The sequence below is a fragment of the Protopterus annectens genome, chromosome 3.part0, assembly GCF_019279795.1.
Source record: "Protopterus annectens isolate FY-2018-M chromosome 3.part0, PAN1.0, whole genome shotgun sequence".
In the NCBI taxonomy this organism is placed as follows: Eukaryota; Metazoa; Chordata; order Ceratodontiformes; family Protopteridae; genus Protopterus; species Protopterus annectens.
This window is the reverse complement of record NC_056731.1, coordinates 882,673,476-882,700,175: the sequence shown is the minus strand read 5'-3', so window position 1 is coordinate 882,700,175 and position 26,700 is coordinate 882,673,476. Positions and strand designations below refer to the sequence as shown.

The window sequence follows — 26,700 nt, the reverse complement described above, 5'->3', positions numbered from 1 at the left end:
TGATTAATGAAACCAGTAGTTCCAACTTGCTGGACAGCAGATGTTCACACTCTGTGTTGTACTTTCTTCTGCCTCCCTTCACTCTGCGTTTGCACACAACAGCTCTCTCTCATTATACCAATGCTACAGTGTCTGTGCCACCTAATGAAGTGTAATGAAGTTAGCCCAAGCTGGCGTGTGACTGCTGCAGACAACATTCTTGCTCTTATGGGTAGATTTGGTTCTGCTTGGCTGTGTTCAGCTTACAACTTTGCTGAATAACACTTCCCTTTCTAAGCAAAGCTTTCTACTCCAGCATGCACTGTGTTCATATTTGGTAATTTAAGTATGCCTTTTAGCGCTGTGTTCCTCTACTAACCAGCACAGCCCTTGTTAAGACACACAGTGCATTTCTGTGATCCTGCCCTGTCTTTCAAACCCTTTTATTTTTTTAGATTTCTAACAAATATATTTTGCCCATTGATTAAATAAAATGTCAGAGTTTTTGTAATTGTATTGTTATTGTGTAGAGTCTAGACTTTTCCTGATGGGGTCAAGATACAAATTAAGCTGGCTTGACTTACCACTTCCAGTTCAGTGCAGTGCACTCATTTTTAAAAATATACTGTCATCACAGTAATACTCTGAGCAGATTGTCATGTGGGCTTGGGAGTAAACTGAGCAGATAACAGGTGGCTTCACTCTTCTTAATAAATACTTATCAGGGAATGGAGGCATGAAACTAGGAACTTGTCAGAGATTTGGGATACATGGCTAGGCTTAAAAAGGCCGTTGTGGTCGTTGGCCTAGTAAACACCTATGAACCTATGAAGGAGGCCATGCACTTCTCATGATGCATGTACTCAGGTCACCATGTAACTGTGTGATGCCAGGGCAGTAAATGAGTGAGTGTGGCAGAGGGCAGTAAGGGAAAGGTCACTGACCCTTTCCATATATTTCACAGACATTGCATCTATTTGTGCATCTATCATGCAGAGTCTTCTATGCCTGCATCTGATAGGGTTTTGAACAAGTCGGGGCCATTTGAAAGCCTAAAGTCAGGATCAGCAGGTACAAATATGGCAACCAGCTCAATGAATTAAAAACGTAATTGAACTTTACAGCTCAGAGAACCAAAATGTAATTGAACTTTAAACTTTGTTTTTCTTTTCTAGCTTTGCTTTGTGGTGTTCTGGACTCCAACTGTGTCAGAGAAGATTTTGATAGATATCATTGGTGTGGATGATGATTTTGCTGCACTCTGTGTTATTCCCTTGAGGATCTTCTCTTTTTTTCCTGTACCAGGTAAGTTATATAATAGTAACAAATGTAATCAATGTTCAAAAAGTTTTTGTATACAGAGAACTAGGCAATGAAACCTGATTCATGCACTGTGAACTAGAGACGGTCCTTAAGAAAGAAAAGTTTGATTTTAATCTCAAAGTTCAATTATACCGGTTCACTTGGATTGATTTCAGTTACATTCTCTTTCAGTGAGTAAAGGCGTACTGCTGTAGGCAGTAAATACTCCATAAGCTTTTTTTTCTTCCTTTTTATTTTATGGACATGTGAGGGGAAAAGCAAAAACTGCAAAGGTAAAATAAAGCTCTAAGCATCAGCACTATTTGAAGATATGAAAAACCGAAGAAGGAATGATAAATAACGTGCCGATGTTTTTCACCACTTCAGACAATATTTTGCCATATCAGTTTCTTTTGCACATTGGTGGACTGGAATGCAGGAACCCTTTTTTAACCATAACTTTGTTGCACGTATGGGTTCCATACAGCTGGCTGAGTGCTCCGTTGCTAAAATGATTTTCCAGTGTCACACATGATTGCCTGCTTGCTTTGAAGAGTGCAAGAAGAGTCGCGGCATGCAATGTCAAATGTTAGATAAGTGGAGAGTGCATAGTAATTCTGCAACTTTCATTTATAACAACAAAATTCAGCATTGGGCTTGAGTGAGTGTAGATATGGGGTTATTGCATGCATGAGAGTGTTTGTGGTTTAGGGTTAAGGGCTAGAGAAGGGGTTAGATATATAGATATGCTGGGGTACTGATATGTTTGAAGTGTGTGTGGGGGGTATTTAGTACCCTAATGTGAATGGTCGGGTTTAGGTGCAGGGTAAGGTTATGATTAGTGCACATGACTAAGGTGGTACAGTAGGGGGAACTTTCTGATATAGCTTCTGTTTAATATATTTGTTACTGACAGTCTTGAGCATGGATTACAATAATTCATTCATGTAATGCTGTCTGAAATAACTTGTACTGAATATATTTGTTAGTTGTTGTATCTGTCTTGTGGGTTAGATCATGACTGAAAGTGGACCTCGGATGAATTCATTATCTAATTAACAATCAATAAATAAATAAGTACATGAACAAATAAAGTCCCACTGCAGTGAAGAGGAAGATTGAAGCATTATAACAACAGAATTCAAATTTAGTGTCCTTACCATTGTTATACAGTGTCCTGATGTGCAGTATAGGAAGTTAGGAGTTCTGTAACACCTTACAGATCATGTGATTTCAGGTTTCAAGAAAATTTTCCAATTTCTGAGGCATTTCTTTGGAGAGTCATGGTGTTATATAATTGTTTATAATAATAATGTTATATAGTATATGATAGCTATTTTAGTTTGAATATAACTCTTGTAACTGCATCAGTGATGTTGTAGTATTTACACCTTTGGTAGTAAAATATGCCAGAATTGTTCTGAATATTCTTGCATTATGGTTCCAGTAAGCTGACATATTAATGTTTTATGTGAATAAAGTCTGAAAAAAGTTACTAGAATAAGTATAACCACCTTCACTTCTCAGTATTTATCAAATCTAAATGTTGTCTGAGGTAGTAGAAAGTATGGCGAGAGATCTCACCACATTTTCATCATGATAATTTATAGATCACATCTTTTCAGGTGATGTGCTCATGAAATTGCTAAGATACCAGTAAACAGGCAGCCATGTTTAATGATAAATAGAGTTACTTAATCATTTAATATAAGCTTAGATGTATCCCGGCAATTAAGAAAGAGAAGCACAGAGGAGTAGGATCTAAATCTGACAACTGTAAGACCAAATAATGGAACAAATTGTAAAAGAAGACCTGTTGCAGCATTTGAGGAAGATGCAGTTAACAGATACGTTACATCATGAACTTCAGCAGAAAAGTAAAATTGAACTTTTTTTTATCTACATGACTGTTTAAAATATAGACAGGGGAATATATTAGTAGAAGTTTCATTTATGGACATTTTTTAATATTTTTCGTTGTCCATGATCCTCACTGGTGTTTGATTCAATAACTGGACAGTATGCTGACCAAACCTTTCCTCCAGACACTGGGCTATCACATGCTTGGGGACTGATTTCTGCTTTTTGCAGTATACTTGGCCATGTACATACCAAAGAGGCTAAGTTGGATGCATTCTGTCACACTGTATTTGGCAGACCCTTATATGTGAGGTTCATATAACACATCACCCCACCCATAATTAAATTACAGGTTCATCAGGATGATGAAGCTGTAATAAATTGCTCCATATACTCCCCCAGAGAAAGACTGCTGGTCTTAGACCATTGAATCATTCCTTCCTGGCCAACTGTAAGGTGACCATGACTCTAGTCCATAGTGACTCACTGACTATGCAGGTCATGACGAGTCTGTGTACCAGCAGGTTGTACTTTCATGGGATTTATCTAATTGTACAAACAAACATATTTATTATCAATCTGAAAACTGTAGAAGTCATTCTTTTGATGAAATATTTCCTTGAGAAGGTAGAAAGGAGGAAGAGGACATAAAAGTTAATGGCTTTCTGTGTGGGAAGCTGCTTGAGGGTTGCCTTACAAAATATTAATGACGTTAGCTGTAAAGTGCTACACCGTTGTATCCTTCTGTCCAGGAATTGTACACCTGGCACATACAGCTTCACTATATAAGCAAAAGGTTTCTGCTTCCAAATACAGACCACACTTTGGGGAGAAGCCCATGGCATTTCAACTTAATACTCACAAAAAGTCATATATTCCCAAAGTAACAGACTAATTTAACTACTTAGCCATTGTACAACACTAATTCACAATTCTTGTTATATGACTTGCACTAAGAGTAATGGGTCACAGTATCAGCGATTTGTAAGTGTGAATGTGTGTGTGTGTGTGTGTGTGTGTGTGTGTGTGTGTGTGTGTGTGTGTGTGTATTATGTAATTATTGAGATGAAAATTGTCTTGGTGGTGTAAAAAAGAAAATGCACAAATGAGTGACAAGTGTTTGTGTGACTCATATATGGTTGAATTAAAGTTTTAAATGGTGCAGGTAAACAGGAGTGTGAGACAATGAATGTTTGAAGGAAAACGTTGTGGTTGTCAAGATGTGGAAGATCATGTGTAAATGTCCACAGATTAGGGTTAGGGTAAGGAGTGGGTGAAGGAACAGATTCAGTGTTGTGCATGTCACAGTGTTTTTTGTCTTGTGTACTGTTAAGGAAAGGATTTTTAGTAAAATGATGTGCAGTGTTGGGGTTTGGGGGCAGGAATAAGGTTACAGTTGGTATGTGAGTAAGGTGGTGTATGGGATTAATCATGCATATCCCTCTATGTATATTTATATATATATATATATATATATATATATATACATACACACACACACACATATATATATATATATATATATATATATATATATATGTGTGTGTGTGTGTGTGTGTGTGTGTGTGTATGTGTGTGTGTATGTATTCAGATTATCAAGCATCTGTTTTGACAAAACGGGATTCAGAGAAAACGTCTGGTCAACTTTCACGGCAGCTACTTGGCCCCATACGATCCATGCTCAATCCTGTCTTGGCGATTTGCTGAGTTGTAATTCACCAGAATAGGATCAGCGTCAAAAATGTCAGAATTTATTACTTTCGATATTTGTGAATACGTGTGTGTGTGTGTGTGTGTGTGTGTGTGTGTGTGTGTGTGTGTGTGTGTGTGTGTTTGTTTGTATATGTATATGTATATCTGTCTGGTATGTTACAGAAAGAACAAACATTGACACCTACTTAAGGAGAATTGGTTGAACTTAGGATACAGCATAACACATTTACATTGTAGTGATATGCCAGTTTTCCACTGTTGCTATCCACAGATGTATTTACCATCCCACCCCAATACCAGTGACTGGAGCTCCACTCTCAGCCCTTGTTCCTGACAAAGGTGTTGGCATAACATCAGTTGTATAACCAAGCAGCACGGTTTTGGAGAAATGTAGTTTTTGGCATTCTGAAATGTACACTCACCAGTGCAGCTATGTGTTTTCAGACAGAGATTGACTCACTTGCTCACAGTCAAGCACATGGGAAATAAACCAAATTGTGTTGGATGAAATTAGTTAAGAATTCATTGCTTTAACTATTCCATCAACATTGTAACTGTTCAATCCTACATTATCATTTGGTTTCTGGTGTAATTGGGTGCAGTTTCTCTTCGGAAAATAACTGCTATGAATTCTGCATTTTCTGAGCCAGTATCTGCCTTCTGTACTGGCTTGATTTCAGGCTTGGTGTTAACCTGTCATTTCCAGTCTAGAAAACATGTTCCTCATGTTTTTGCTTAGTTGCTTACAAAAATATGTCCTGCAGAATAAGACAAGCTGTTCAAAATGTGATCTTCCAAACCACTTTTGAAATCCTCCCTGAGTTCTTGCACATCACATCCAGAGCTGTGGATTTTTTTAACAGAGGTTTTCAAATTTTCTGTACTCTGGACCATACCTGCAGTTAAAAATACCTAGTTTACTTGCATTATGCTATTCGCCATCTATTTTTATTTTATTTACTGGGATTTTTGAGTGACCAGAGCCTATTTACTGAAGAGGCTTGAAGTGAAAAGAATATGTCCAATACATTACTATGTAGTTAATCTTAAATACTATGTGAATTAAACATTGTCAATCAAAAGAAAACAAATGGAAGAGAAAAAAAAAACTGTTGCATATGTATGCAAGGGGCTGTGTGCGTGGTATAGATATGACCATGCACCCAGGAGTGTTGCGTAATCACATTCATGCTGCTAAACATATACACAAGCAGACATGAGTACATGCAGACTTGTACAGCTCTGCTATACCTACCTGTATTTACTGACAGTGTGAGCTGTAAACCCCTCCATAGGGCTTAATGGATATAAGCTGTATTTTGGTGGCATGCATTTTTCCCTCCTTTTGAAAAAAATAACTTGACTTGTGAGTCTCTGAATTGCTCTACAGCATTAGTCTGGTGCGTGCACCATTTCCTGAGGACAGCTTATGACTAGTTAGCATTAACGTTGTCTCCAGACTGTTGCATTTACATGCAGCTTCACCAGCAACCTCTGTCTATAAATCTGTTGAAAGAAGTGGTCTCTGAATCATCCGGGCTTACTGTGTTACAGAAACCTTCAGTGCAGTAAGCCTTTCTGTATCCCAGGGAATGTATGATTTATTGAGTTACAATTGGACAAGGTTGCAAACTGATGACAGTAACTGTTCATAACCTGGTCCTAATGAAAAAAAATTTTGATATAAAGATAAAAATAGTGTTCCCCTGAACCCATAGCAGCTACACAGTTACACAAACATGAAGAAGAAGGAAATCGCCACAAAGAAAGGAATCACTGGTGTTGCAGTCTTATAAATCACACTAGGAGTGACTCCCTGTGGAGAGCAGTGACTGGAGAATTCAGCTTCACAGAGGTGAACTCAGTCAAGTGTCACATCATCTAGTTTAAGCTTAATGAGGTAAAGGGAAGCCACAAAGTCCGGCAAGTGGTGAAAAGTTGACCTCTGTTTCTAACTAATGCTGTAATACTAAACAAGGATGAAACAGAAAACGTGTGACTGTAAGTTTGAAAAATGGGTTGACTACTGACTGGTTTGTGACTTTAGGGCAATTACATCTTTGCAGAAGACTGTTTAAATGTAGATCCAATGCTCTCACTTTCATTCATTCCACAGTGACTGGATCTCGCATCTGACCTGGCCACTTTCTCTAGAGTCTAGGACCCGACTCTTGAGCTCCTCCCTTTACCAGTAATGCCCTTGACCGCTGCATTACCTCAGATCTCATTTGCCGATCTAATGATTCAGTCAGGATTGTGTCCTCTCGAGTTCAACAGTTTTGTTTTTTGGGACAGTGAGTACAAACTTTAGAGTTTAACTTCTTTTTCTTGTTTATCACCTTTTATAGTATCCTGTCTTTACCCGCTAAGCTAGTTTATATTTTTTTATAGCTTTCTTTACCATCCCTTGGTATTCTTCCTTACCATCTCTGGTATTTTTTTTTTCCTTTTCCTTTGCCTTCTCTGTAAGGTAGTACCATTACCATTGTTGGTATAACTTTCCTTTACTTTGTCTCATATTCACATAAAAAAAAATCTTTCTTTAAATTTTCTATCTTGACTGGCTTTTGTATTAGGCATAATTCATAGCAATGGCCGAAAAGCCCAGTGGATTTAAAAAGTGCACTTCCTGTGGGCACAAGATACCCAACAGTGATGCCCACAGGGAGTGTGTTTATTGTTTTAGGCCCTTCTCACCTAGACAGTTCTTGTAATATTTGTGCTGACTTCAACGTCAGAGCCATCAGTGATCAACACAACAAATTAGTGCTTAAGGGCCTTATCCCTGCTTCTGCCCCTTTTTCTGGTGTATCTACTTCCTGGGCTCAAAACCCCTCTCAGAAATCAAAATCCATGGAGTTCAGGGAGCATAGAAAGCTCTGCCCTGTCAGGTCTCCCAAATCTGCTCCGACAGTGAGCCACCAGGTAAGATTTCCAAGCACTCTGATCCAAAATCCTCTTTTTTCTCCATAGCCAGTGTCCCCAAGACTGAGGTCTCCTTTCCTACAAGAGATTCCAAGAAAGTATTCTTGATCTCCTTCCACTTCCTGTTCGATCTGGTCCTCCCAAAATCTTTCCAAAGCAGAGGTGGATAGGATGATGAGAAAATTTCTCTGAACACAGATCTGGATGGGGGTCTTACCATATCCGTTTCCCATCAGATCCGTGAGTCTTAGATCTCTCTCACCTCACATACCATCATTACTCCTTCTCTGATCTGGCTTTCTATTTTGGAGCCCTCGGATGCGAGATCTTCAAGAGTTGAACCGTTGGATCAGAAGATGCTTCTATCTTTGATTACTTCCCCTGATTTGTTCACCTCTGACTCCCCTTGAGCAGGACATTTCTCGGAGCCGAAGCATTGGCGTTGGAACTAAGGGAATGACCTCAACTCCAAAGCTTTCAGAGCCTTTGCTTCCCTTCAGTGCCTGGGAGCTAGACAGCTCAGCTCTGACTCCTCCTTCAGAGTTTAGGGTCAGGGAGAGCCCTGGTTTGTCTGATCTGAGAGTTTTGGCTCTGGTTAGATTGACCTCTGCTTCTCCTGGTTACTCTGCCTTCAAGGTGGTGGAGAGGGTTTTCTCTCACCCGAGAGCTGTTTCAACTCTTAGCTCTTTGGATCTAATCCCTGTTTGGATCCTGAGTCTGTTCATCCTAATCTACAGGGACAGACAGCCCCCTTCCCCAGTAAGAACTTCCAGGCATTTCCAATTTGGTAACTCCCTGCCTCTTCCGATACCTCTCCAGAGCACCTCACTGTAGAGGTCCCCTGAAAGGAGTTATGCAAAAGGAGGCACTTAGATTCCCCTCAGGAATCTTTGACAGAGGACATCAATTTTGATGAAGGGGAAGGGTCCCCTAGATCTCCACCAGAAGATGTCTCTTTCAGAGATATTCTAGAAATCCTACAGCAAAAAGGTAGTTGGTCTTCTGAAACCCCTTCCAAGAGGAGTCAGTGTTCCTAGAAGCTTTTCGATCTGGCCCATCTACATCATGGGTAATTCCTCCCGGCAGATGAGCTTACAGATCTTTTCTCCCACCGGGTATGGAAAACCGGACACAGTAGAACCAATTCCAAGATGTCCAGATAAGATTCTTGGAGCACCTAAAGACAGACAGTATTGGAATAATGGAATACCCATGGATGCCATGGCTGTTGTGGCAGCCACCAAAAAATAGCTGGCTGAACAGATCTCCTCTGCCCATCACCCTAATAGAGAATCTAGCGTGTTTTACAGGCAAGGGAAGCATGTTTATGCCTCAGCAACCTTTGCCTTATGGTTGCTAAAGTATCTGGCACAATTCACTAGCTTACAGAGGAACTTAATTAAGGACCTCATTAACTCTACCCCTGGGTCCATGTTGGCAGAGGAAGAGAAGACTTATTCCTCTCGACTGGCCACCCTACAATTTATATGTATTTCCCCCATGAAGTTAATCTCTCATGCAGCTTGAACGTTCCTCGCGGGCCGTAGGTTCAAGCATAGCCATCAGGAGAAATGCCTGGATGAGATTGTGCAAATTTGCATACCCCTTTAAAGCATCAATCATCAACGCTCCCTTTGCTGAATCTCCTCTCTTTGGGCCCACCATTAAAGAGACAATCTCCCATAGTGAACAAGATGGAAAGATCTTGTCTGCTGTGGGAATCTGTTTTTCTACCCTACAGAGGTCTTTTTCAAGGAATCAACATGGTGGTAGGAAGATGTGGTTCTGGAAATCTTAAGGACCTTTTCAAGATTTTTTCTCCCAGAGGCAGAGTGGGAAATAATAATGGAAGACATCACCCACATGGCAGAGGGGGTCTGCAAAACAAAGGATTCCAAGATTCATTCTCGGATAGACCCTTTCAGTGGTACTGAAGGGTTGCCCAGCTGTTCGTCTCTGGAAGCAGTCAGGGAGCACTTATCCTTGCACCCAAAATCCTAGACAGCCATCACAAAAGATACATGGGTGCAAAGGATTGTATCCAGAGGATATTTCATTCCGTTTTTGCGACTTCCTTCAATTAAAAAAAAAAGTCTCCTTCATATTCCACCCAGTCAGCGGGAGCTAGCAGGTGTAAACATTCAAAAGCTGCTAGATAAAATGGTCATCCAAGAGGTCCCAGCAGACCAAAGAGGATCCGGATTTTACTCAAGTTTACACACCTTTTTTTTTTTTTTTTTAGTGCCAAAGAAAATAGGGGACCTGACACCTATTTTGGATCTCAGTTCTTTAAACCAGTTTGTAAAGAATTCCAAATTCCTGAGGGAAACTGTTCAGTCCATTCTGCTGCTGTTACAGACGGACGACTGGATGTGCTCTTTAAATCTTCTGGACATGTATTATCACATCAAAATGAACAGGCACTCTCAAAGATACCTAAGCTTCTGGCTGGGTGACGGTGACTACCAGTTTAGAGCCCTCCCCTTCAGTCTCACCACAACCCTCAGGGTGTTCACCAAATGAATGGCAATAGTAGCAGCTCATCTCAGACTGCTCAGATTCAGAGTGTTTCCTTATCTGGATGACTGGCTCATCACTGCACCAACCAGGCATCTCCTAGTAAAAGCCAGGGATTACTTACTCCATTTATCTCAGTTCCTGAGGATCACGATCAATCTTTCAAAGTCCCATCTTCAACCGTACAAGTCTTGAAGTTTATAGGGACTCTTCCAGATACAGTCAATCGTCTCACTCTTTTGCCACAAAACAGAGTTCTTACCTTGAGATTGCATGTCAGACAGAATCTTTTTCATTTGTAAAAAAAACACTAGGAACACGAACAGACACAAGACAAGCTAATTCCTGTGGTGTCAAAGCAAAGGTAGAACCCAGATCATCAGCCCCCTTTTTTCCCATTTTTCTACATGGGGTTGGGGTATCGTGTTAACTGTCACCAACTCTCTTGATTCAGTGCCACACTCCTGCCTTATTCAACACTCATGGCTGACTGTCACAGATCTTCTTTCACACAATCCGTCCACCTCTTTGCTGGATGTCCTCGCTTCCTCTTACCTTCTTCCTGTCTGTGCCAAATCTTCCTCACCAGATTATCTTCTGCTTTTCTACATGTGTCCAAACCACCGTAATCTGTTCTCTCTGATCTTTTCTGCAATTGGAGCTACTTTGGCTTCTGCTTTTATGTCCTCATTTCTTCATCTGTCCCACAGTGTGCATCCTGCCACCTTTCTCTGGCACTTAATTTCCACCACCTCTAGCTTCTTCAACTGTTCTGCCTTTACTGCCCAGGTTTCTATACCATAAAGTAATACTAGTCGCACCACTGTCTTGTACACCTTACTTTTCATCTTCTTTGGCATTCTTCTGTCATAGACTACACCTGATACTCTGTCAGTTGGCTGCAGCCCCCCTGATTCTAGCTTTGACCACTTAATTCAGACTACCCTTCTCCTCAACTATTCCTCCCAGATACTTGAAGCTGTTTACCTGTTCCACTATCTTCCCTTCTGTCTCTGTTCTCAGCTTCTTCTGATTTCCCCAATTTGCTGCCATTACCACCGTCTTATATGTGCTTAGTTTCATCCCATGTGCCTCCAGATTTGCATTCCATTCTCGTATCCTTTGTTGAAGTTCTAGCTCAGAGTCTACCTGTATGCTACATCATCTGTGTACGGCAACTTTGTTGATCCATCCCCTTTAACCTGTTTGCTAATGTAGTCCATCACCAGTATGAACAGCAGTGGGCTCAGAGATGAATCCTGATGTACACCCACTCCCACTGGGAACCCCTCTGTGAGGCCGAACACCGTTCATACTTGAGTCATTGGGTCCTTGTACATAGCCTGCACTAATTCTACCAATGTTTGTGGGACTTCAAAGTACTGCAGTACTGCCCAGATCAGCTTTCTTGGGACCTTGTCGTATGCTTTCTCCAAGTCTAGGAATGCCCAATTGGACTCTCTCCTCATCTCTAGCTTCTTCTCAAGTATCTGTCTCAATGTAAACATCGGGTCAGTTGTGCTGCATCCTGAACTGAATCCAAACTGCTCATCTCCCATCTTACATTCTGCTACTCTGAGTATCTGTTTATCAATCACCCTCTTCAGAACTTTCATGCAATGTGATTGGAGTTTGATGCCTCTGTGCTTCCCACAGTTGTGGATGTCCCCTTTGTTTTTGTACACTGACACGAGTATGCTTATTCTGCAGTCATCTGGGATATGCCTTTCTCTTCACACTGCTATTAGTACCCTCAGTAGCCATTTCTCCCCTATCTCACCCAGCATCTTTATCATATCTGCTGTGACCTCATCTGAGCCAACTGCTTTCCCTTCCTTAGTGCTGTTCTTACTTCTTCTAGGGTGGGCTTCTGTTCTTCTCTCATCGTAGGTGGTTTCTGAGGTAGTACAGCTTCTGTGGGGTTTTCTTCATTCAGAAGCTGCTGGAAATACTCCTTCCATCTGCCTTTGATGTCCTCTGGGCTGGTGAACAGGTTGTTGCTGGCATCCCTTATGAAGGGTGTCTGACTATCTTCTTTATCTTTCTGTTTTTGCCTTGCAACCTGATATAGTTTCTTTGTGCCCCTTACTGAGTCACTTTCCAGAAGTTGGTAGAGTGCCTCCGATGCCCTATTATTTGTTATTGCAACTTCCTTCTTAGCTTCTTTGTTAGCCAACCAGTAGTCCTTCCTAGCCTGGTCAGTCTTTTCTGTCTCCCACTCCTTCCTGCACTCCTTTTTTCTTTTGATGACTTCCTGGACTTCTGCATTCCACCACCAGCTTTCCTTATGTACCTTATTTCCATACCTGGCTTGGCCACATATCTTTTCTGTAGTCATAACACATGCAGTTTTTAGGCGCTGCCATTCTTCTTCAACTCCACCTATTTCCTCCTCTTGTTGGGGTTCTAGAGCCCTGAGTAATTCCTTGAACTGTTGTACTTTCTCTCCAGTCAACTTCCAGGTGTTCAGCCTGGTGTCTGTTGACCTTAGAGCCTTCTCTGACCACTGCTTGCAACTGATTGTGGCAACTAGTGGTTTATGCTGTGGGCTGACTGTTTCACTGGGGATGACTTTGTAATCATGGATTCTGCCCCAGTGCCCTTTCCTTACTAGGAGGAAGTCTACCTGAGTTGCATGTTGACTACTCTTGTATGTGATCTTGTGACTGTCTCTTTTTCTGAACCATGTGTTGCCTACTATCAAGCCATTTGTCAGACAAAAGTCTAGAATGGCTTCTCCTTCTTTATTCCTGTTGCCCCACCCATGTGGACCCAGGCAGTCCTCATATCCTGTTCTGTCTGTCCGGATATGTACATTCAAGTCGTCCATTATTAACACCAATTCATGTTGTCCTGCTTTAGAGAATGCACTCTTTTCCTCACTGTCACAACCCTGCTGTGGGGGGGGCATAGGCTGAAATTATGAATACTGCCCTATCATTACACTGGAGTCTGAATGCCATGAGTATCTTAATTCTGATTATATCCCTTACTGCCTTCTGAAGCATCTCTCTCACCACAATTCCTACACCATTTGTAGCCTGCCCTCCACCTGAGTAGTAGACTCTGGATGCCAAGCCAAGTGGCTTTGCTGCACTGCCCTTCCATCTCATCTCTTGAATACATAGGATGTCCAGCCTCCTCTGTATCATCGTCATCCACTTCCAAACTGCGTCCTGTCAGTGAACCTACATTAAGCGTAGCAATTCTCAGTTCATGTTTGGCAGGTTGGTTGGTTTTACATCCACCTTTCGCTCAACAGAGCTATCCCAGGTAACCCAGGCTGGGCAACTAGATACCGGCCAGCCAGTAGCTTATTGACCCAAGGCTGCTGGGCTTTATGGTGAGCACACACTGGCCAATGGGGGCACATATACCCCTCCCACCATTAGCATGGGTCCCTGGTGTGGGTCAGAGTAGGCCGGGTCCTCAACCCACTTATCACCGTTAACTACCCATGCCCATTTTTGGTGACATTAGTCAACTTGACCGAATCACATAGAACCCAGATAACGACCCAAAAAGACTGTTTTATTAAAAATGTTTAGCACTTTGGTGCATGTATAACTCTATGGAATTTCATCAGAACAATTACAACAAAAAACAGTAAACAAGTATTATATGATGATATGCTTTGCAACATGATTCTGTCAACATGGTAGTAGCCCTTATGGATATTGTCCTTAAAAACAATTACATTTGTTTTGACAACAGATATATGCAACAGGTCACTGGTGTGGCTGTGGGGGCTGCAAGTACCCCTGCTTTCGCCAGCCTAGTCATGGCCTTTTGGGAGCAATATTTTTTTGTTTAATAGCATCTTTAAGGATTGCTGGTCAATGCATAAGCATTTTTTGGACAATATCTTTATTTTGAGGGATGATTCCTTAGATAAATTTCATGATTTTTTCAGTATAATAATGTTGTTTTCTTTCGGCTTTTCCCGGTTAGGGGTCGCCACAGCGGAACTCTGGTCTGCTAATGATTGGCAATCAATTTTTTTATGGTGCCGAGATGCCAGCCCAACACCCAACCTTCAATGAAGGCATGCACTTTCACACATGTCTTTCGAATGCCAGTCGACCGCGGGAAGGACATGCAGACTCCACACAGAAGGCACTCCAGCCGAGAATCGAACCGGAGAACATCTTGCTGTGAGGTGACAAAGCTACCGCTGCACCACCGTGGCTTGCTTTTTTTCAGTATATTAATACTACTATTGAATTTTATGAGCAAATTTGACTTTGATACAATTTTTTACTTGGGCATTTTATTGACTAAAATTATCAGTGAAGCTTGTTTTATGTCTACTGACTACCTTAAAAATACTTTTTCCAACAACTATTTGCACTTTGACAGCTGGCATCCGTGCCGCCAGAAAAAATCTGTTAAGGGTCAACTGATTTGTTTGGTGCAGATTATATCAGCTGACAGTATGTTTATGACTGAGTGTGAAGTTGTCACTGATATGTTTGTTAAATGGGGTTATCCCCTGTCTTTCTTGCAGGATGTCAAGATGAAGTGGTTGGGAAGAGAATTAATGGGGTTTTAAAACCTATTCATAGTAATGGTAGTAGCAATGCTTCTCAGTAGGAATAATGAGTCCTTTTCAGTTTCTAAATTATTTATTACAAACTTCACCATAGACAGCTCCATGATCGCCAAATATTTGTTTTAGAATTGGTTTATTTTTAAATCAGATGTTACTATGATGGACAAATTGGGGGATAAACCTAGAGTTGTGTACCAAAAGGATAAATCATTCAATAACTTATTTGAGGGATGTTTGGGTGAAGATAATCAGGGTAAAAAGGGCATGTTTAAATGCAGCCATTGCCACTCATGTAGTTACATTTTGACAGGTGAGAGCTTTTCATTGAGGATTATTCAATTCCAAGTTTCTGGCCATTTTTCCTGTGATTCTAGCCATGTAGTCTATTTGGCTGTTTATAATTCCTGGCCCACTTTTTATGTTGGTATGATTTGTAGGAGGTTGAAGAATAGGATATGTGAACATATTTTAGATATCAAGAACCGTAAAAAGCTAATGCCTTGTTTCAGCATATTTTACATAGTGAAAGTAATTTCTTTCATTTTATTGTTTTGAATCAAATAAGGTTAGATTCCCAGGATTACGTGGTGGATGAACATCTTGCCAAGAGTGAATTAGTATGGCAAATTAGGTTGGAAGCCACCTGTTTCCCTGAGCTCAATGATTCTGTTTCTGTTTCTTCTCTTTTAAAATGGAAACACCTAGCTAATTGATTGTTATTTTTTAATGTCATTGGTAATTGTTCTAATGAAGTTCCATAGAGTTATATCTGGAATGAAAGTGCTAAACATGTTTAATAAAATAGTCTTTTTGGATCATTATCTGGGTTCTGCCTTTGCTTTGGCACCACAGTTATTAATTTGTCAAGATTCTTTCTCAATGCTTTCCCCCAGCAAAAATGTTTTTTCAAGCTGTAGGCTCGATGGCTGCAACAATTACCTTGATGCCTACCACTCGTCTTCAGATGCAAATTCTCCAGTGGACTCTAGCAGTACAATGGTCCATTCTTTGACAGCCTTTACAACATCCTGTAAAATTGTCTCGAGTCTGCAAAGACTCCCTTCTGTGGTGGATTCATTCCGATGAGATTTGTCAGAGAAGTCTCTATCTTTCCTCCCCCAAATGACACATTGACCACAGAAGCCTCTCAGTTGGGGTGGGGGGCATTTCCTGGGATGGACTGTTCAAGGCATGTGGTCCTCAGAAGAGACCAAATTGCTTCTAAATGTCTTAGAGAGTGAGGTCCTTTTAGTATTGCAGGCCTTTCAGAACTCTCTTGCTATCCAAATGGACAATATGTCAGTATTTTGGGGATCACGTCAGTCGCCCTGCTAGACAGGGGTCCAGGGAAGTAAATATTGTGGGAAGAAATGGCTAGGCTTGTTAGAGGCCCTAGGGCCGATAGCCTAGTACCAGCCTATGAACAAACAAAGGGGAACCAGATCTTGCACCCCCCCCCTTTGCAAAGAATCAATGAGTATATGGCAGTGGGTGATCTTCTCCAACCACTTTCTTGTAGCAGTGCACATACCGGGGAAATCCAACGTTCTAGTAGACAATCTCAGCAGAACTATCCTGATAACTCATGAGTGGTCTCTCAATCAGTGTCAAACATGATATGCCATGAATGGAGTCAACCTTGCTGTGATCTATTTGGCTCTCCCTTCAACAACAAATGCAGCAAGTTCTTTTCATTAATTCCCCCTCAGAGATAGTCACCAAAAGATGCTGTAGACCATGTTTGGCCCTCCAGTCTTCTATATGCATATTATCCCTGTGACAACCCACCATTGGACAGTAATCAAGGAGCCTCAGTCCTCACCAATGGCACCTGTGGGGGGATGTTTACTGGGAGGATAACAGGTACACACACACTATTCCAGATGCAGCTCTCTGCATCAAGTGCAATTTCCCTTAAGAGCACACAGAGACCACAGTCAGTTTGAGGCTGGTTTCTGCCTCTTCCTCCAGATCCCCAATAAGACTTTTTATTGTCACAGCTATAGAATTGAGATCTCAGCTGAGTGACCAATCCAATTCCTCCAGCACCCTCTCTGTCCAACCAGTGCTTCGTGTCACACACTCTTTGAGGTTTAATTTACACGCACACACACCTAGGAAGGGCTAGCACAGGTTTACTTGCTATGCCCCCTTCTGCCCAGACTATAAGGTAGCTACCAGTGCCACCAGTCACTCCTTATCAGCTACTTTAGGGCCCTTAACCAAGGATGTCCAGTTTTACTGTGTAGTATTAGTACTAATACAAATGGTAGTTTGACCAAGAGCAAGGTGTTAGTGGCACTTAGTGTCCCCAAATAAATTATGCAATACTCTCAGTAAATATCTCTACACAGATCAGCCACAAAGAAAGGTTTGAATGTATTTAATCATAAATAAAAGAACAAGACAATGCTAAGTGTATATTCACAGTGTCATCAAAGTTCAAAACCACAGGAAATATTTAAAATAACATTACAGTACAGGCTCACGCAAATAAAGAAAAGCATTTAAACTAAGCTAAACTATATTCCTGACAGAATCTAAGAGAATTATACTGTTTCTTAGAAACTTACCTACTATAGAGTAAGGCAGATGTGGTGAATGGGCCTTGTTGTTGTTGTCAGGTCCAAGGCAGAATGCTCTGTCTCACTAAGAGACTTCTCAAAATATCTAAAATATTACTGCTGGGATACCTTGCAGAATGACATCATTTCTGGTCATCTGACTTCTAGCTCCCAGGCCAAACCCCCATTGCTGAAGCTGGCTGTATTTAGCATCTACCTGTAAAAAATACTCATACAAAGGCTTTTGCTCAGATCTTTGGCAGATGCTGGAAGTCATAGAAAAATTGCATTCCTTCATGCTTTCAGAGTAGAAATTAGTTCACCCTAAAGACAGTACAGAAAGCTTCCTAGTATAGACTTTGTGTCTGTAGCTGCATTGATACCTGAGAGATAGCCTATTTATGGGCCTAGCCTGTAAAGTAATTTAATTTCAAATATTTTTCTAAAGTTTTTCTAAAGTATCAAACTCATTACATAATGTATACCCTGATTAATCACCAGCTAACCTAATTACATAGAATAGTGCCTAATGCATTAAATTCAGAGAGACATGCACATAAAAAAAACGTAAATGAACATATAGAAGTTTATGAGGAAAATACATATGTGTGCGTATAAAGCCACAGGATAGATTAAGCAATAATGTTATGAACGATGGCAACTTTGTTCCTAATTTTGTGTTTAGTGACTAGATAAAAAATCTTTCACGTTCAAGGATTTTAATCAAGTGCAACTGCTGATGGAACTGGCTAATTTTTCTAATTTTAATGGTTTAATAAATGATTTTGAAAACAACCTTAATAAATTAAGGAGGTTGCAAGTGGACAACTCCTATTTGAAAGAATACCTTTTAAAAAGAGTAGCTCCATAAAAGTTAAGGGTCTACAAGTTTCTGAGTGGTTTTAGTAGTACAGACCCTTTGTATTTTGATTTGTTAAAACGTTTTGAATTACTGGAGCAGATCATTAAATGGAACATTAAAGTAATAGACCAATTAATGGTTGATGTGGATAGGTTATATGAAGTTATTCAAAATGATTTAATGTTTAAATAGTATAGCCATAAGATTTGTAATGTGTTTTCCAGGGTAGATAAGAAATGTGATGAAAATTTTAAAAGGAAGTCTCAAAAATTAAGTAATACGGAGCAATATAAGAATAAGGTTGTGTACCCAGAGCACCATGTGAGCTGCAATCTTTCATATAATGGTACTGATAACTAAAGCCTTGCTGAGTCTAATCATGGTGGCAGCCAAGAAAGCAATTACTAGATAATGAAAATCGGTTCAAGTCCAACTTTACTAGAAGACGTGAATGTAGTAACAGAGATAAAACAAGTTGAAATGAGATCTTTAGAAAAGGGAAGTAACAAACTGCATAGAAAAAAATGGGAATTGTGGGAGCAGTATATATATATACAGAGAAGGAATGAGGTTTAAGGAAGGCAGGATTTTGAATGAACTGTATAATACTTAACTGACAATTACTGGTTAGTTTATAGGTGATGTATAATGTTTGCAACTACAGTTGCTTCAGTGGTGTCTGTGATGCATAATATTTGCAACTGAAGTGGTGTCAATGTCTGTTTTTCATTTATATAAATGTAAGATTCCCTATGTCATATGTGTTAATTTAATAAAGATGTTTTTGTTAAAATAAAATGGTACTGATAACACTTGTGAAGAAGAGATGTATGCGGGGGAATGGATGATGGAAGTTACGACATGGGGGCATTGATAGATTTCCTTCTGAGTTTGAAAAACAGGAATGTAACCTTTAGGATTTTGCACCCCTTTGGAAATCGAAAAGGATAGCAAATCAGTGAGCAGTGATAAGGGGCCCTGGGCCAAACAAGGGTTTTTCAGAGGCATATTACCCAAACCCAGGGAAGAGGCGGAAAAGGAACATCCACAGGGGTTACAGTTTCAGGAACAGAATGATAGTTTAAATAGTTAATTTGAGTATAGGTATGGGGGCATCCTTTTAATCAGAAATTGTTTTAATATTTTTAATTACAATCATTTAACTAATTCTAAAAAGCATTTTACTTTGTCAGTGAAAGGTTTAAATTTATACCATCAAAAAGACAGATCTTATGGATGTTATATTGGAATTCAAACTAGAGGTTAGGAAATTAAATTTAGCAGTATTTTTGGTAAACATTTAAGAAAAATGTTTTAATCTACCTTAGCACCCCACTTTGGTAGCTTTTGAAAAAGTAGCAATTGAAGATATCTACAATTAAAAATTATAATCTTAATAGAAAGGAAAGTGAATTATTGAGGGCTTGGATGAAGGATAGAACTACAAAAATTATGAAACCAGATGAGTTGAGGGTAGTGATATATGATTACATTGATTATATTGATACTATGTCCAATATTTTACACAATATAGAATCTTATATTGTTATCTCCAGAAATTACGTTAACCTGGCGTATAGATGTATTGATTTTTATTTGGAGGAATTAAGGGGAGGGAGAAAAACATTGGACATTTACAAATTTTTTAAAGTGGATAAGCCCTATATACTTACAATATGTGGGATTCCCCAAGTCCATAAAGATATGAAAAAAACTCCATATTGGCCAATAGTTTCTGTTGATGGTTCTAAAACTCACCCTTAAGGCATTTGTAGTGACAAAACGTGAAAGTCTGTGTATTAGTAGGAGATCCATTTGCAAAAGGATTTGTGGGATTTTTTTGAGGAAGTTAACACCAGACCTTTTTTATCCAGGGGCATCATAGAACATTATAAATGATAATTGGAAAATCATGAAGGTTGGAAATTAGGTTACTGAAATTGTGGGGTAGAACCAATCTTTATTAATAAAGCCCTTTATAATTTTAAGAAGTTATTGGAAGTTACAAGCTATAAGAACAGAGGAACAACTAAAAAGGGAACTTATCAGTCTGGGGCTTGTAGATAAAGTCCCTGGATGCTAGAAGGCAGTATTAAAGTTATAAAAAATTATATGACTTCTAAAATATTTTTTAAGAGGGGCAGTTGTGGAACAAAGGGTATTATTTACCTTGTGAGATGTTCCAGCTATAAGGGGTTTTATATTGGTAAAATGAGAGAACATTGAGAAAACAGATTTACGAACGTAACTATGATATTAGTAGGAAGAACCCCAATAACGCTCTAGCTAGACATTCTGATAATTGTACTAACTTAAGGAAATTTTTGTTTGGGATTTTATAAGTAGTGGAAAGAACTGTGGGGAGGGGTAATTGGGAGAATTATGGGTCCCCTTCATATGATCAAAGTTTCAAAACTTCGAACATCATATGGCCGAGGACCATATGATTGAAGTTTTAAAACTTCGAACACTCTGAATGGAGATCACTGTACAGTGCAGAATGTGAAATTTACTGTTCTCCTTGCTGTAGTGCAATCTCAGAGTTGGTATATTTAATTATTAGGGGGCTTGCCCCTTGCAAAAATGTTAAAGAAATTTGTTTTTGTTTTTGTTTTTTTAATTTGATGTTCAGAATTTTAAAACTTTGATCATCTGACGTAGACCCAAATTATTTGGAGTACAGAGAAATTATATGGCAAATTCGGTTGAATGCTCCCCCTCCCAGGTTTAAATGACACTATTAATTTACAACCAGCACTATTCTTAAGAGCAACAAAAAAGTTAAATATGATAACCCCTTTGCATAAATATCAGCTTTAACCATTTTGGCACCATCAGCCAAGGGAATTTATCACAATAGGATGTTCCAGGACTTCTTTTGAGGTGGTAATAAAGTCAATTGTTAGTATTGAGTTTGTGATAATTATAATGACATTTGCTCACAGTAACAGTGTTAATGTTTTTAAATTAAAGAACTTAGGTAAAGTGATTTTTGAATTTTTTATTATATATATTTTATCATGTTTTATCATTTTTTAGATATATTATTATTAATATTTTAGGGACGATTCTGGATACTCAGTGAATTGTAGAAGTACACCCCGGTGTAATAATATGAGTGAGGTGCATCTTTATATACATATATATTTTCCTCATAAACTCATGTACGTTCATTCACTGCTTTTTATATGTATGTTTCTTTAAATTGAATGTATTAGGCAGTATTCTACGTCATTGGGTTAGCAGGTGATTAATTATTTTATTTTATTTTATTTTACATTTGATGACCGGGCTAGTCTAGCTGGATATATGTCCATTTTCAGTAGAGGCCCGGGGAGAAAAGCTCCACATAGAAGACATACACAATCAGTACATTAAACATTAAATTACAAGACTCTTGTTAGACAATAACATGTATTCCATAGTAACAAAAACCTTTTTTTTTTTCTCTCTCTTTTTTTTTTTTACTATGAGAAGAGAGGCAAGGATTTAGAAGTATGTGGTAGACACCCAAAGCAAAGTAATGAGCAGGAATAAGAGAACAAAGTACTTAAAATGGGATTGGAAGAATTAGCTGTAGGGTAGTAACTTGTTGATAAGACAGTAAGATGGCCAATTCAGTTGTTCCTAGTTAGAGTAAGTCAGCTTAAATGGTTGTGGCCTTAAAGTTGAAGAAAGAGAGATGTAAAAAAGATGTTGGGCAAGACTAACAGTGAGAGATACTATAGTCAGGGTTAGTACAGGGACATAGCCAGTGGGTTGTAAGGTATGATTTAAGTTTCTTTTTAAATAGTGAAGTTGAAGGAAGAGATGTAAGTTCACCAGGAAGTAGGTTCCAGCTTTTGCCTACAGTGTTAGCGAAGAGGGATTCTCCTGCTTTATTGTTAGATTTTTGAGTAGTGACGAGTAGTTTGTTTGCAGAGCGTAGGTTTGTAAGATTTTTATATGAATAAAATAAAATGAACAAACAATTGGTATCCAACTTCCACACACAGAAAAAATTCAGCACTCAGTTTGGTGTAGATCCAATATCAGCTAACAGAATCTAGCTAAACAGTTGGCATGGAATAGTGAGACCCAATGTTAACTGACAAAATCCAATAGCCAAATCTGTAAAGCAGACACATCTCCGAATGTATAATTCTTTTATTGTACAAAATAACAACAAGAATCACTAGTTTAACTTCCTCAGAACTAGTGTATCCCATCTTTTCCAGTTAATTTAAACCACATTTGGCGCCAACATTTAAATTTCTCTTAAAGAAACAGGCATTAAAAACATGCTGTCACAATCATGACATTCATATGTACTTCATAACTGTATATCTACAGATGAATTCCCTTGTTATTGTCAACTATGGGTTATTACATATGTAAAAAAACATATATATGAAAAATATGTATAAAAGGCATATGTATAAAATATAAAAATATATGATACTATAACATTAACAATCTAAAAATCTGTAAAAATACTAATACTAAAAAAGTGTAACATTGCTAGTAAATGATTATTTAAGAATCCAAAATCAGAAAAGGTTTGATGCTAATGAAATCATTAATACCTGGACTTCTTGTAGAATCAGTGAGGATCTGCCATTTACTCTCTTTGCAGGCTAATCTAGTTTTCCAATCACCCCCATATGGTATGTCTTTTTCCTCATCTATGATAAAAAATAAAAATATGTGATCTTCCCCATATTCTTTGATGTGTCTATAAAGTGCATTCTTGCAATCCTTTTTTTGAATCCTATAATAATGTTCATAAATACGCTTTTTTAGCTCCCTTTCTGTTTTGCCTATATAATAGGCTGAACATATTTTGCATAGGGCTAAATAAACTATATGTTTGGTGCAACAATTACCACCTATACTTCTTATCAATGTGTTGTTAATATCACCTAATGTGATTTTACTATTTGTATTGATGAACTTACATTGATTGCACCTGCCACATTTCCTGGTGAAAATTTTTTCATGCTCATTAACCCCCTTCCTGGACTTTGTACTTTCTAGCAATCTTTTTATATTTGGACCAGTCTTGTAGACAATTCTAGGTTTTTCTCCAATAATCTTCTTGTTGGAATCTATAACAGTAATAATATCCCAGTATCTATTAAGAATGTCCTTGATTCTAATGTGATAACACAAACTCTACCCATATGCTCATATTGAGTGTGTGTGATTTCGTTGATCTCCCTTGTGTGACCCAATAAAGGTTTGTATTTGAATCCCCATTGAGTCTTCACATATTCAATTGTGTCATTGATCATACTAATGGGATATCCTCTATTCACAAATAATTGTTTAATAAATTCCATTTCTACTTCCATTAATTCTTTAGTAGAGGACATCCTAGCACATCGAATACATTGACCTTTGATAATATTTTTGAATATATGTGGTGGATGTTCACTTCCGAAGTACAAATAATCATTGGAGAATGTACTTTCACGATGCACCTTCGAGGTGAATCCCCCATGAGTTAAACTAATGTAGGTGTCTAAATATGCAATACCCTGATTACTAGTGTTGTATGTAAACCTGAGAAATTGGGTAGTTCCGTTAATATATTCCATAAAATCTGTAATTTTCTCTTTAGGTCCTTTCCACAGAATAAAAATATCGTCGAGAAATCTCACATAGAAGGCGATATGAGAAAAGAATTCGCAAGTGGTGATGAATTCATTTTCCCAGTCAGACATGACCAGGTTAGCGAAAATGGGGGCACAAGAGGAAAATTCCCCTTCAAATGTGAGATAATTATGGTCCAAAACCAAACCCATCATGTCTATAATTAAGTTGGTTTTGTCCCAGGACATCTGCAAAAATTTCCTTAAACTATTTCCGAACCTCTCCAGGCCTTCGTCTTTGGGTATACTTGAAAACAAATCACATACATCGATGGTAATCAATGTTAAATGTTCAGTCCATATTTCAGAGTTGAGCTTAGCTAAGAAATCCCATGAATCCTTAATAATGAAAGGTATATTTTGGTAATATGTTTGGTCCATCTGTCAATGGTAACTCCGATGTTGTATGTCTTGGATCTGGAACCTGATATAATAGGTCTGAATGGAGGTTTGTTCACTGATTTTTGTATTTTTTGTATCCCTACTATGCGAGCCATAACAGGGTATTCCACTTTAAGAAACTTGTATATATCTTCAGTGATTCGATGGTCTATTAAATATTCTTCCAAAATCAGGTCAATTCTTCTAAAGCCTATGTTGATTTGATTGATGGACACAATTTCATAGTTCCCTGTTTCATGTAAAATGTTATGTATCTCAGCTTTATATGCCATATTGGAAAATATCACTGCTCCCCCACCTTTGTCGGGTTTCATGATTCTCACTTCCTTGTTGTAAATGATCTCATTCAAACAAATCCATTCTTGTTTGGAAATGTTGTCATCCAATAAATGTTTATTGGTTCGTTGTTCTCTGGATATTTCTTTGTTTAAGTAATAAATTTCCTTACATACCATTTTGTCAAAAACATTCACTTGAGTATTGCTGTTGGGAATGAATGAACTTTTTCTCTTTAAATCTCTAGATACGTATTGACTGCTCCCTTCATTGTTAACATCAAATAACAAGGCTAAATTTAGCCTCCTACTAAATAACTTGATTTCTTTGGTGTGGTCAACTAAATTAAATTTGTTAGATGGTATGTACTTCATACCTTTGCTTAATAAAGAGCACAGTTTATCCTGAATAGGCAAATCTGTATAATTAAAAACCTTAAAACCTTGAAAGTTTCTGATATAAGGCATATCCTCTCCAGCAAATGTATGTGGTGTCTGTTCATCACTACTCAAAATGAAGTCTTTAACTATTGTGGACTCTTCCTTACTGGAAACAGTACGAACTGTATTACCCTCATGTATCGAATTTAATCGTAATTGTGTTTCCTGTGGCCCTGAATGTATGTTTTGCCATAATTCTGATGGTATCTTCCTCCCTGAAAATTCTCCTGTCTATTCACTTCCCTCCTATCTTTATAGTTCATATGTCTTTCCTCTGGCCTAGTCTTCCTGTCTTGTGGCCAAACATAAGCTTTGAATGTTTTATATAACTCTATATCACGTTCCAACTTTTTGTTTTTTCTACGATAAATGTTTTCTGCCGTGGTATCAGCCATATGGAATTGTTTATGATATAAATCACTCCATTGCTCGAATTGAGGGTTACATAAAATCATTTCATTTACACTTTCCACTTCATCCACTAATGCATTTAACTTTTCATCATAACATTTCAACAATAATTTCATATACATGAACCCAAATTCATCAAATAAACTGTTAAATTCAGTAATAATATTTTCATTGAATTCCACTCCCATGGGTAACTTGAAAAATCTAATACCCTTGGGGACTATCTGGGACTTAATACATTGTGTTAAATAGGCGTTGTTAACCTTAATATTTTGTATTTGTGTTAATTTATTTCCCAAATTGTATATCTTATTCTTAATAGTTTCACATTCATCTCTATTTAAATGCATTTTCTGAGATGTAACCACATTGTCAGAGTCGAATACATATTCGTTCTTAATAAAGTTATCAGATTTTTATATGGGCAGATTAGAATTCTGAGAATTGGTGTGTTACTTGGATGATACAGGGTTTTATGGGTAATAGTTGGTGAAGTAGAATTTGGTTCTGCAGTTCCAGCCAATCAAGTTGTTTCAGATTTTGGCAGTGGTGGGATCTAACAGGGGAGCCGGTAGCAAATCTGGCAATGTTAATTAGGGTATAAATTATGTAATGAGCTTCATAAGGGCATTCTGACGAAGTCCTCCAAGTGGGACAAAAGTGCTTAATCATTTGTCTAGTATGTTGTATTTGTATGGTTTGGATTAAAATTATATTTTATGGGCTGTGGTTCATAACATTCATTTTTCACTCCTATTAAGCTCTTTGTCAAGTCTCTGAATTCCAGGCACTCTGTTTAAAACCACCTTATTTGGTTTTCCATCAAGATAGGGTTATTGTATGTACTAATCCTTCCTTTTTACCCAAAGTTACCTCTGAAACAAACATCAATCAAGTGATCAACTTGCCAGTTTTCTTTCCTAAATTTGACAGTAAAGGAGAATACATGCTTCACCTTTTACATGTACATAACCAACTTTGTTTTTATCTTCATAGGACTAAAGAATTTAAAAAACTGACCAATTGTCTGTTTCCTTTTCCAGTAACAAACTAGGAAGACCAGTCTCAAAAACTACACAAGCCAAATAGATAACATTGTATTTCTTATGTTTATTCTTTGAGAGGTTTAACCGTGTAAGACAATCAGAAGCATACTCAACTAGGTCAATGGCTGCGTCATCTACTTTTTGGGCCAGAGCTTCTAGTGATGATATTTGTGCAGCTACCACCTAGTCTAATGCTCATACCTTTATTGGTCATTATA

The 26,700-nt window shown here is 38.4% G+C and overlaps 1 protein-coding gene across 1 annotated transcript in view; it reads left to right on the top strand.

Moving 5' to 3' along the window:
• The window catches only part of ANKH (ANKH inorganic pyrophosphate transport regulator), a 1,474,332-nt gene that overhangs the window by 1,365,893 nt on the left and 81,739 nt on the right, over window positions 1–26,700 (top strand). Inside the window, exon 9 of the mRNA XM_044065217.1 lies at window positions 1,155–1,284. Within this exon, the coding sequence (XP_043921152.1) occupies window positions 1,155–1,284 (130 nt within the window). The remainder of the gene's footprint in view (window positions 1–1,154; window positions 1,285–26,700) is intronic.